At 39.5% G+C, this 13,108-nt stretch overlaps 1 protein-coding gene across 1 annotated transcript in view; it reads left to right on the forward strand.

The window, feature by feature from the left end:
- The first annotated feature begins 779 nt into the window (after positions 1-779).
- WFDC1 (WAP four-disulfide core domain 1) overlaps positions 780-13,108 on the forward strand; it is a 106,967-nt gene continuing 94,638 nt past the window's right edge. Inside the window, 1 exon segment of the mRNA XM_053700833.1 lies at positions 780-1,664. Within this exon segment, the coding sequence (XP_053556808.1) occupies positions 1,548-1,664 (117 nt within the window). The 5' untranslated portion in view covers positions 780-1,547.

Consider the following 13,108-nt stretch of genomic DNA (forward strand, 5'->3'; position numbering starts at 1 on the left):
TTTTTCCTCATATTTTATATTTTTTTTTATATTAAATTATAAGATATGATGAAAAAAATAGTATCTTTAGAAAGTCCATTTCATGGCGAGAAAAACGGTATATAATATGTGTGGGTACAGTAAATGAGTAAGAGGAAATTACAGCTAAACACTAACACTGCAGAAATGTAAAAATAGCCATTGTCATTAAGGGTAAGAAAACTGAAGAATGGTCCGGTTATTAAGGGGTTAATTTAGAGTTAAACGACAGCCTACTGTAGGGTTAAAATATTTTTTTCTTTTTTATGTAATGCAATAATATAGTTTGTCAGAAGGTGGCGCTGTTGTTTTGTGTATGGTGCTAATGGCGCCAAATTGAGTATACAGTACTGTATATCATTTAGACATAACTAAGCATGGTTTTTAACAGTGAAGAGTCTGGAAAGTATATTCTGTCTGGGTGAATTTAGCAGCTTTATTATTCGGAGTATTGTAATTGTAATTTAAGTGCTGTTTCATACGAAATGATTTATAATTAATTTCAAATACCATTTGCTATAATAAATTGCCAAACGATTGTTTCTGTAATATTAAGTGAACTGTGTACTTTTCATAGGTTGTAAATGTATTTAAATGGAACACAAAACACTTAAGCTTGAAAGTAAAGCGATTTGTCAAAGAATTGTAATAAGGAAAAGGGAAAGAAGAAAAAACGTGTATGACACAATCAGATTGAATATTGTAGGAGCTGTTCAGCATGCTATGTGCCAGCAATCCTTCTAGGGCTAAAGGGAGGGGTAGATCTACTCGTCCCAGCCCTTCCAAGAATCCGGTTACTTTTCCTTACTTGGCTGCCATCTGATTCCAAACCTTAAGTTTGAATGGAGCTCTAAGGATCCAGATGTGCTGCAGCTGCTTAGAAACACCAGCCTTGGGGGTGAATAATACTGCAATAATGATTGGGCTACAGATGAGGAAAGTGGACAATACCATCTATAAAGAACCAGGAATACAGAGCCACAGCTGATCCTTTTTATTGCAGAGAAAATAAATCTACTTGCACAGAACTCCTTCAATATAATAATGACAAATATTATCATCTGTTACTAGCAAGAGCCAGAGACATCGTCATATCATTTGTACAGAGGTTATTTGGTTCCCTGAACTCTGACAATTCAGTTCTAGTCTGGTGTAGGTTATTGCACTACCTTTATAGCCCCATACGTTTGTCACCTGCCCTATAGATTCCTATAGATAGATCTGATTGGTTATCCATAGTATACGGCTTCCTATATAACCTGTTCTGACCTATACTGACCCAATACCAGCTGGGACACTTTGCCTACTGTATTCCTTAGACTGGTTCTGTATCGGCAGCTGGTTTATCCTACCTACCATATTCCATTCTAGAAGCCATATATTGGATCTACACAACTTGCTGTGGAATTTTCAGTACGTTCCCATACAGACCCCACTTCACATCCAGTCCCCATCCCTCTGGCAGTGTCTGACTGGGTCTGCCCCTCAGTGCCCCGCCCCGGGCAGGCCTAGGCAGAGGGACCCTCAGGATGGCTCAATGCTGCCAGGCTGCCACCCTGTGTCTTCTGCTCTTGCTGCCATACTGTGCCTCTGGCCGGAGCTTGAGGAAGCGAGCACTGCACCTCCCTCTCAGTGACAAGTATGATGTAAGTACCAAGAAGCAGGGGGTGCGCTCTGCCAGGGCATGTGCTCACCTTGCTATGTATCTGCTGCCAGGGGCCCCATGATTCTAGTGTTAGAAGAACCCCATAGCTGCAAAAGGGTCGCGCAACGTTTCTTTAAAATACTGTTTAACGTTTATCTGACATCAAAAGTTTAATTTGATTAACACAATAGCTGCCTGCTACTCAGAAGAAGCAGTACCTCTGCTGCATCATTAATAGTGATAGCTTTGAGGAAAAGAGAATTGGTTTGTCTGTATCTTCTAGCGACTATTTCTACAAATATGAATAGGGCAACAATGGTTTAGTGAGTGCCATTATATGGTCACTGTTTACCAACAGGTCATTGGTATTGCCCTCTACTCAACATCATTCCATATTAACCCTTTCAGCTGGGGTGCCATTTTCATGTTTTCAGATTCAAAGAACAAATTTTATTTCTGTCAATCTAAACAAAAATTAGTATAATCAAATGATAGCAATTATTGTACAGGCTAAGTGTTAAAAGCATAAATACACACAGACACTGACCATAGCAATTAAATCTACAAAAGTTAAAAGCAATTTTTACCGTAAAATGTAAAGAATTACATCATATTGTGTGATTTTGTATGTGTGTATATATATATATATATATATATATATATATATATATATATATATATATATATATATATATATATAATATGGATTATATAGAAAGTATCTGTAGGTGGGAGAAAAGTAACATAACATATACATTTAATAATCATCCAATTAGAATTATACACCCATATGCATCAATACGGATATAACTTTAAGCAGAATATCAGTTATGTAATTGGGCTTGTCTTTTATCCAGAAGTAAAGTCATTTTCTTGGCTAACCATTGCCACAAAGGGTATAACTTTAAGCAGAATATCAGTTATGTAATTGGGCTTGTCTTGTATCCAGAAGTAAAGTCATTTTCTTGGCTAACCATTGCCACAAAGGGTATAAATTTAAGCAGAATATCAGTTATGTAATTGGGCTTGTCTTGTATCCAGAAGTAAAGTCATTTTCTTGGCTAACCATTGCCACAAAGGGTATAACTTTAAGCAGAATATCAGTTATGTAATTGGGCTTGTCTTGTATCCTGAAGTAAAGTCATTTTCTTGGCTAACCATTGCCACATGACAAGGGATTGAATAATTTTGCCCCAAGTGAATGCTGCCTGGGCTTCCTACTGTCTTGCCTTGTGTACAACAACTGGGTTTGCTAGCTGATATAATACAATGTGAACTGATTATTTGAACTTTTATATTTGCTGTTTTTGCTATTTTAAATGATACATTGAACATTAATCTAAATCAGTGTAGTAGAATATCAGAATGTTAAGCCCTGTGCCAACTTTTACAATTAAAAATGTGTTTTTATTAAAGCAACACAGTCTCCATTGCATACATAGTAACATATAACAAGAAACCAAGCAAACAAAATAAACTAAATAATTATGTTGCAGTAGTAAAAAAATGGACCATTGATTTAGCTACATTTTTCAACCAATCAAGACCTGTACTATGGCATTTTTGCATTTTTAGTAGTAATGGAGTCACTTTTCTAGGCTAAAGGTTATGTAGTAATTGCCCAAATACTGTAACAATTGACCTGTAGAAAAAGGCTACCATATATGAATATTTGATTAAAGATTACTTTCCATCTCTCTAATTTAGTGTTCTGAATTATCAAAGCATCCAAATGTAGTTTAAAATGTTCCCAATGTTTAGGCTTAATGCTCAGACATATATAGGTATTAAAGGAAGATGTAAGTTTGTATGTGAGTATATTTTCTGCCTTAGGGCCAGCATATGGCATTTTTCCAGCGCAGGCTGAGTAAACTTTAGTGGCGTGGGCAGGTGGAAGTCAGACATTTTTGTGTGAATAAGAATTCACTTTCACGGTTGGAATGTTTCTGTACCCAGACAAAAAGGAAAACGTCTCTCTTGTTCAGACTTGTGCTAGATGTTTGCTCTAATCTAATATGATAAAAAATAATGTTTGGTCTATACACGGGGTAATGGAAGGGGTTAAGTTTGAAGAAACACTGCATGCTGCACACATTTTACAGCCCCTGTAGTGAAAACAGCTGTAACATGTCAAAACCTAGCAGTGAATGGTAATGATTAGTCAGGCCTTGCAAAATCTGATGTACAGTGAGCTGTCAGACAAATTTACCTGCAACTTATCAAACCAGAAAAGTTAAGTGAGCAGTTCACATGTTACACAAGAGGATATTTGTGCCTCCTTTTAAGGGGGACATTTCAGAAGTGGTCAGAGCTTAAAAAATAGGGACAAAGGTTACCACAAAGCCTCATATCAAGACTTCCATATCTATGGCATTTTATAAATATATATATATACAGGTATACCCCGCTTATACAGTGGGTTAGGGACCGGAGCCCCGCTGTAAAGTGAAAACCGCCTTAAAGTGAAACAAGGCAGTTTTAGCTTTCTTTTCAGTGTTTAAAATCTTAAAAACATGTTTGAACTAACAAATATTAGGGGTGCAATAGTGCTACGTTTAGTTTAACACTAGCACAGCAAGTATTCAATTAGTATTCAATAAATACTGTACCTGTAAAATTGTGACAATTACTGTAGTAAAATTTGCCAGACTATAGCACCGAGACACAGATTGCACTACAATGCAGTTAACAGAGTGAACTAAGCATAGCAAAATGGTGCCAGTCACTTTTCTCGCAATCTCACAATGATTTACAGCACTGTTTCAAAATCTTTGGAGGTTAAACTTCAGCTCCACAAAGCGCTGTATTAGCGAATCGCTGTAAAGTGAAGCGCTGTAAAGTGAGGTATACCTGTATATATATATATATAAAATGCAAAAAAGAGCGCACTCCCATTAAAACAGCATCCACCAGGGTGCAAGCAAATATGAATATAGAATTGAAAAAAGCATGCACTCACTGGATTTGTGAAAAAGGTGCTTTTACTGGCACATCAAAAAAAGGTAACGTTTCGGGGATCAATCAACCTTCATCAGACCACTTGGTCTGATGAAGGGGTAATTGATCCCCGAAACGTTACCTTCCTTTTAGAGACGCTTGTAAAAATAATGTATTGTAAAAACAGTAGATATCTAATTTCAACTTTGTTATATTCCCCACCTAACAGAGATGGTGTCTCAGGAATATTCAGCTGTTCAGTAGACCTTGCTTGTCTTCACTTACTCCCTTGAGAGAGGCCCCTTGAAAAAAAAAAAAGCACCTTTTTCACAAATCCAGTGAGTGCATGCTTTTTTCAATTCTATCTATCTATCTATCTATCTATCTATCTATCTATCTATCTATCTATCTCTCTCTCTCTCTCTCTCTCTCTCTCTCTATATATATATATATATATATATATATATATATATATATATTTAATATGCACATATACATTTTTAGACATGTGTATGTATGTATCTCTATTTTAAAGCCATTTGCGCACCTTTTTTCCCCCCCTCCTAACACATGAGAGCTTCATATCTGAGCCCTTATAATTTTTTAATGCAATTTAATTTAAAAAAAAATTATTTAATGTTGTTATTATGAGTGTAACTGTACTTTTTAATGTATTTTATGCAACTTTTTATTCGAGTGTAACAGTTAACCAGAACTCTGAAGTGTGCGCTAACCAGACGATCAACAAAGTAAATTGCAAAAGAACTTTTAATACACATACTACTTGCTACGCATGCAAACACCCGCGATAAACCCCTTATTGCTCACCTGCAGCTGTTAGCGCACAACTTGCAATATAGGGGAGAGTTATTTGCAAATTATATATTTTTTCATAAATGGGTTATTACAGATAGAAATTGTTACATTATCTTTATTTGTAGCACTATGTTACTATTTATTAGTTACTGAGCTTCCTTTTAGAGACGCTTGTAAAAATAATGTAATGTAAAAACAGTAGATATCTAATTGCAACTTTGTTATATTCCCCACCTAACAGAGATGGTGTCTCAGGAATATTCAGCTGTTCAGTAGACCTTGCTTGTCTTCACTTACTCCCTTGAGAGAGGCCCCTTGAAAAAAAAAAAATCAACTCAAAGTACTGCCGTTTCCTCTTGTAGAGGTGCACAAATTCTGTTCTTGAGGATAAACAGGCCAAATATAATGAAATCCCTACTGTAGCTTGATCCCAGTAACTGTATCTGCCAGCTGTGCAGAAACATTTTGAATTATTGGTCTTTATGTCACACAGTTCACATCATCTTCTTTCTTTTGCATAAACTTTGTGCTTGTGCTAAACTCCCTAGAGAGGCCAAAAGCAAACTGTCAACTAGGTTTTCTTTACAATGTCACAAATCAATAGTTGATTTAGATTGGCTTATTTTGAGCATTTGAAAGAAAACATAGGTGACAGAGTCTGCTTTTTGGGCTCTCGGGGGAGCATGGAAAAAGCACAATGTGTATACAAAATCAAGGGGTGTTTAATTTTCCCACTAATTAATAATATTAATAGGCTGATAACTGGGGAGGAGCAGTCTCACCATACTTTGAACTTAAAGGGACATGAAACACTATTGACAGAAGTTGATCAGTAGAGAATGAAAGAGGTCATTTAGGGTAAAGGCAGCAGAAATGTAATGGGAAATTATACAACTGAGTGTGTCATGGAGACAGGGAACATGATTTAATTTTGCAAAGAATGAGAAAAAGAACAAGGATTTACTTAAAGAAGCAACAGCTGAACAGAAGGCAGCTGCACTGAGGATGAATTGGAGAGAGGGAAGATGTATTTCTTGGCTGATTGTAAAATATGTTGCCCTAGTAATGTACGTCAATGGCAGCAAAGAAAGGGTTAAGAATGTATAACTTATACATTTCCCTTGGAGCACCAGAAATATCTGCGGGGAAAAAATAAAATATTCCAAACATAATAATTCCTTTGTAGGCAAAAGCAATATTCATTTGTAGTTTCAATATCCATTAAATCAAGTATCTAGCAGATAAGTGACTGGCATTTTACCTGATCCATATGATATCTAGAGGGTCATGTAACCTGGCATATAAAGAAAAAAGGTGTGACAGTAGATTACAAATGGAGCACAAATATCATAATAATATAGGGCTATAGTGTGTTAACACAAATCAAGATAAAATTAATAGGGCTTTTATTTTTGTGCTCATATTATAAGTTTAAAGTGATATATTAGCGCTCGAGCACACGTATAGGGCACACTAACATCTGACGGATAGCGCGGGTGACAAAATCCCTTTAAATATTAGACTTCTATGAGGTGTGCTAAAAAAGTTCATGTCAGTTATTGCTTGAGTGCTAAACTGAAGGTGCTCTAAGCTGAAGCTCAAATAGGAAAGTTTTTCACTAACTTATTAACTATGACATATATGTTTAACCCCTTAGTGACCAGACCACTTTTCCATTTTCTGACCATGTTTACATGTTCTTTGCTTTTTTTGCAAGTTATAGGGCAATAAATACAAGTAGCACTTTGCTATTTCCAACCTTTTTTTTTCAAAATTAGCGATAGTCACATTGTAACACTGATATCTGTCAGGAATCCCTGAGTAACCCTTCACATGTATATATATTTTTTTAGTAGACATCCCAAAGTATTAATCTAGGCCCATCGTGCCACCATTTCACCGGCAAATGCGATCAAATAAAAAAAAATCTTTCACTTTTTCACAGACTTTTTCACAAACTTTAGGTTTCTCACGGAAATGATTTAGAAACAGCTTGTGCAATTATGGCACAAATGGTTGTAAATGCTTCTCTGCAATCCCCTTTCTTCAGAAATAGCAGACATATATGGCTTTGGCATTGCTTTTTGGTAATTAGAAGCCCGCCAAATATCATTGCCTACCACACGTGTATTATGCCCAGCAAGGAAGGGGTTAATAAGGGAGCTTGTAGAGAGCTTGTAGGGTTAATTTTAGCTTTAGTGTAGTGTAGTAGACAACCCCAAGTATTGAGCTAGGCCCATTTTGATATGTTTCATGCCACCATTTCACTGCCAAATTCGATCAAATAAAAAAAAAAAATTATAAATTTTTCACAATTTTAGGTTTCTCACTGAAATTATTTACAAAAAGTTAGTGCAATTATGACACAAATGGTTGTAAATGATTCTCTGGGATCCCCTTTGTTCAGAAATAGCAGACATGTATGGCATTGGCATTGCTTTTTGGTAATTAGAAGGCTGCTAAATGCCGGTGCGCACCACACTTGTATTATGCCCAGCAGTTAAGAGGTGAATTAGGTAGCTTGCAGGATTAATTTTAGCTTTAGTGTAGAGATCAGCCTCCCACCTGACACATCCCACCCCCTGATCTCTCCCTGACCCCCCTCAAACAGCTCTCTTCCCTCCCCTACCTCACAATTGTCACCGCCATCTTAAGTACTGGCAGAAAGTCTGCCAGTACTAAAATAAAAGCCTTTTTTTTCTTTTTTTTTCTAGCCATTCTGCAGTGTTGGATCCCCCCTTAGACCCCAACCTCCCTGGTCCCCCACCAAACAGCTCTCTAACCCTCCCCCCTCTACCTAGTTGCCGCCATCTTGGGTACTGGCAGCTGTCTGCCAGTACCCAGTTTGTTAAAAAATTACCCTTATTTTTAAATAAATAAATAAATAAATACCTACCCCCTCCTCCCAGATCCCTTTCCAAATATGTATTTCACCCCCTCTCCCTCTATCACTTTGACTTTTCTGTAGTGTAGCGGTCCCTGTCCCGCATGCTTCCACACACCTGCGTGCAACTGCCCTCCGCTCCTGGCACCTGGAAGGAAGTGGACCAGCGATGGGCCGGCCACCCGCCTCCCTGCTACAGCTCCCACCCACCAACGATTGGCACCAACGCTGGCTGATGCAGAGAGGGCCACAGAGTGACTCTCTCTACATCAGTGGGGTAAAAAGGGTATTGCAGTGATGCCTCAATATCGAGTATTGAATATTACAATCGCTTCCAGAGCTTCAAACCCCAGAGGACGTGTCAGACACACCCTTGGTTGTTAACTAACATCCAAATGAGGACGTGCCTGACACGTCCTTGGTCGTTAAGGGGTTAAAACACTGCACATATATGTACATTATGTACACACACTCATACACATAGATACATATGTACACACACATACATACATATGTACACACACATACACATACATACATTATGTACACACACTCATACATATACATACATACATACATACATAAGGGATTAAATGCCGTATCCTCCTTTGTGGGAAGAATTATCATAACTTAACTATTTACATTCTCAAGTTTAATGTAAACCTTTAACTTCATTTCTAACATAGAAATAAACACACAGACAACTTCTTTCGTTATAAAACCTGCAGGTTTTACTACTAATGCGTAGTAACCCATGCTAACAAGATGGGCAGTACCTGGGTGCAGGAGAGGAAGCAGAGCGTAGCTCAATACTGGAAAGGCTTAGGGAGTTCTCGGCTTCGAATCACATGGGCAGGGAACACCCCAGATACGCGTCTGAGGACTTCACCCCTGGCCGTAAGTAGCCATCACTCTACCTCGATCACATCCTGCCCCCGGACACTGTCCACCCTCCAGCCCAGGGTGCAAACCCACCACTCTGTACCAGTAGGGCCAGGGTCAATAAGGTGTAAACCACATTGAACACCTGGGGAGCTGAAACTTAACGTCCTCTGGCTTACAGAAATAGGCTGGCTAGCCCTCATCATGCCTTGGACACCCCTAATCCTAGGGACCACCCTAGAGATGAATCCCCCTAACGATTGCCGCCTAAAATAATAAAAAGGGAGGGACAGGGTGGGGAAAACTTTGATGAAACCAGCAGAAAGAGGACTTGTGCTTCCTGTACAGGGATTAAAAAGGTAAGCTGGAACCCCTCCTCTCTATCTGCAACATTGTTTCACACACACAAACCAGAGCACTTCCACTCCTCCGTCTTGGCCTTAACCCTTATGTGCATTCCAGGCAATTTGCCTTACCTTTCCTTAAGGAATTAAATGCCGTATCCTCCTCTGTGGGAAGAATTATCATAACTTAACTATTTACATTCTCAAGTTTAATGTAAACCTTTAACTTAATTTCTAACATAGAAATAAACACACAGACAACTTCTTGATTATAAAACCCGCAGGTCACATTTATTGTGGCAACACAGGAACAAAACGACCAGCACTAATAAACATGGACCAGGGGTACGGCAATCAGGTACTAGCTAATGCGTAGTAACCCATGCTAACAAGATGAGCAGTACCAGGGTGCCCCAAGGAAGAACACTGTGCGATCTGCGTTCTTATCGCAGAAACTGAAGGATCTCTGCAGAAAGAATGGAAGTGTCAGTTAAAAAAAAAAAATTTGCCTGCACTTTTAATTTCTGCCTGCGGGTGTCACTGTTCCGTTCTATCTCAATGGAAATATTTGCTACGTTCCTCTCTTTTCATTTTCATCTCACTTCCTGATCTCCAGTGCGGTACAGGGAACAGCACATTGCAGAAAAGGTAAGTCAGGGCTTAACAAATGTATTCTAGGAGTGGAGGAGCCAACCAAAATACTTAGACAGATTTTTTTTTTTTGTTCTTTAATAAGTGTATGTTTGTATGGTGTGTGTATATATGGTGTGTGTGTGTGTGTATATGGTGTGTGTATATGGTGTGTGTGTGTGTATATGGTGTGTGTATGTAAATGGTGTGTGTGCATATATGATGTGTGTATATGGTGTGTGTGTATGTATATGGTGTGTGTGTGTATGTATATAGTGTGTGTGTATGTATATGGTGTGTGTGTATATGGTGTGTGTGTGTATGTATGTATATGGTGTGTGTGTGTATGTATATAGTGTGTGTGTATGTATATGGTGTGTGTGTATATGGTGTGTGTGTGTGAGTATATGGTGTGTGTATGTATATGGTGTGTGTATATGGTGTGTGTGTGTATATATGGTGTGTGTGTGTATATGGTGTGTGTGTATGTATGTATGTATATGGTGTGTGTGTGTGTGTGTGTATATGGTGTGTGTGTATGTATATGGTGTGTGTGTGTATATGGTATGTGTGTATGTATATGGTGTTTGTGTGTATATGGTGTGTGTGTATGTATATGGTGTGTGTATGTATATGGTGTGTTTATGTATATAGTGTGTGTATGTATATAGTGTGTGTGTGTATGTATATGGTGTGTGTGTATGTATATGGTGTGTGTGTATATGGTGTGTGTGTGTGTGTGTGTGTGTATATGGTGTGTGTATGTATGTATGTATATGGTGTGTGTGTGTGTATGTGTGTGTATATGGTGTGTGTGTGTGTATATGATGTGTGTGTATATATGGTGTGTGTATATATGGTGTGTGTGTATATATGGTGTGTGTGTATGGTGTGAGTATATATGGTGTGTGTGTATGGTGTGTGTATGTATATGGTGTGTGTGTGTATATGGTGTATGTGTGTATGTATATGGTGTGTGTGTGTGTATATGGTGTTTGTGTGTGTATATATATGGTGTGTGTGTGTATATGGTGTGTGTGTGTATGTATATGATGTGTGTGTGTGTGTGTATATATGGTGTTTGTGTGTGTGTATATATGGTGTGTGTGTATATATGATGTGTGTGTGTGTGTGTGTGTATGGTGTGTATGTATATGGTGTGTGTGTGTATATGGTGTGTTTGTGTGTATATGGTGTGTGTGTGTGTGTGTGTGTATATGGTGTGTGTGTGTTTGTATGTATGTATATGGTGTGTGTGTGTGTGTGTGTATGGTGTGTGTATATATGGTGTGTGTGTGTGTGTATATGGTGTGTGTGTATATGGTGTGTGTGTGTGTATATGGTGTGTGTGTGTGCATATATATGGTGTGTGTGTGTGTGTGTATATGTATGTATATGGTGTGTATGTATGTATATGGTGTGTGTGTATAGTGTGGGTGTGTGTATATGGTGTATACACAGGCTGTACATGAACCTGTCCTCATACAATCCGAGTAAGGGCAACAAACCAGCTTCTTAAAGACACTGCAGAAAAATTTTCACTAAAAAAAATCTCATCGCAGAAAATGAAAAAAAGTTCTGCCTCTGGGCCAGGGTGCAGGAGAGGAAGCAGAGCGTAACTCAATAGTGGAAAGGCTTAGGGAGTTCTCGGCTTTAAATCACGCGGGCAGGGAACACCCCAGACACGCGTCTGAGGACTTCACCCCTGGCCGGAAGTAGCCATCACTCTACCTCGATCACATCCTGCCCCCGGACACAGTCCACCAGCCACAAGATCGCCCATATATTCAGGGCCACTCTGAACGCCCCCACCCAAACTCACACAAATAGGAGTAGGGACTGTCTTAGGTGTTCAATAAACAGGTCCATGCCATGGTCCGAAAGATGTACCCCGGTCAGCTGCCGTAATGGATTTGTGCTCCACAACAAAGCCCCTAAGCTCAAACATCAATTTCCTTACGTCCCTATTGAGCTTCTTCCTGACCTGAAACGCAGCCCTATGGCTGGCCATATGACGCCATGTCAACCTAGGAATAATGTTTGACCATCCCATTTTCACACCAGGCACCCAAGCTTTGAAGGTGCGCAGGTCCGACTGGATCACCGCACTCAAATCCCGTCCGGGAATTGAGCCAAGATCATTTCCACCTAAGTGGATGATCAAAACGTGGGGTTTCTCCCAATGTTTTATGGCGTCTTGCAGTAATCCAGGCAGATCTGCCCAGCAAAGGCCTCTCCTTTCTAGCCACCTAACAACCACCCTAGATGACGAGAACCCCAGTTGCTGTCCTCCAAGTCGAGTAGAAGCTCGGATGGCTGCCCAGTGCACGAACGAGTGCCCCACAATCCAGGCACGAAGCGGACCACTGCTAGGTCCTGTAACAGAAACAAGTGTTAGGTTCATACCACAACAGTGAAAACATCACAACATCAACCCACCGTAATTCTTAGCAGTGGGATAAAAGGGGTCTCACATGCAATTGATATATCCTAGATTTCCACCTCCCCAATGCCATTATACGGTCAGCAGACCAACCTAAAGCCGCCGCTGTTGTAGCAGCTCCAACCCTAAATGAGTGAGGGGCTATGGTATTGGGATTGAAACCCGGCTTTTCTGCAGCCCATCCCAGGACCCTCCGGGACTGGAATCTCATAAGAGGGATACCATCCTGGTGAATTAAAAACCTATTTAAACCCACTGGACGCACATCCGAGAAGACTTTCAACAGGATGTAAGGGCAACTGGTGGAACCTTGATTCACAGGGAGCAACAGCCAAGCCCCTGTACACTCCTGATCCACTTTGGATCTAGGAATGAATAGCAATACCCCATTGTCAGCGAATCTTACGTGTTCAGTCAGCACGCCTCTCACTTTCGCAATCTTAGACTGCGGTACCAACTCCCCCACTCGCAGGGCACCATGAAATGCCATGGCGAACACAGCGGAAAAC

This window comes from Bombina bombina, chromosome 1 (assembly GCF_027579735.1).
Source record: "Bombina bombina isolate aBomBom1 chromosome 1, aBomBom1.pri, whole genome shotgun sequence".
Lineage (NCBI taxonomy): Eukaryota > Metazoa > Chordata > Amphibia > Anura > Bombinatoridae > Bombina > Bombina bombina.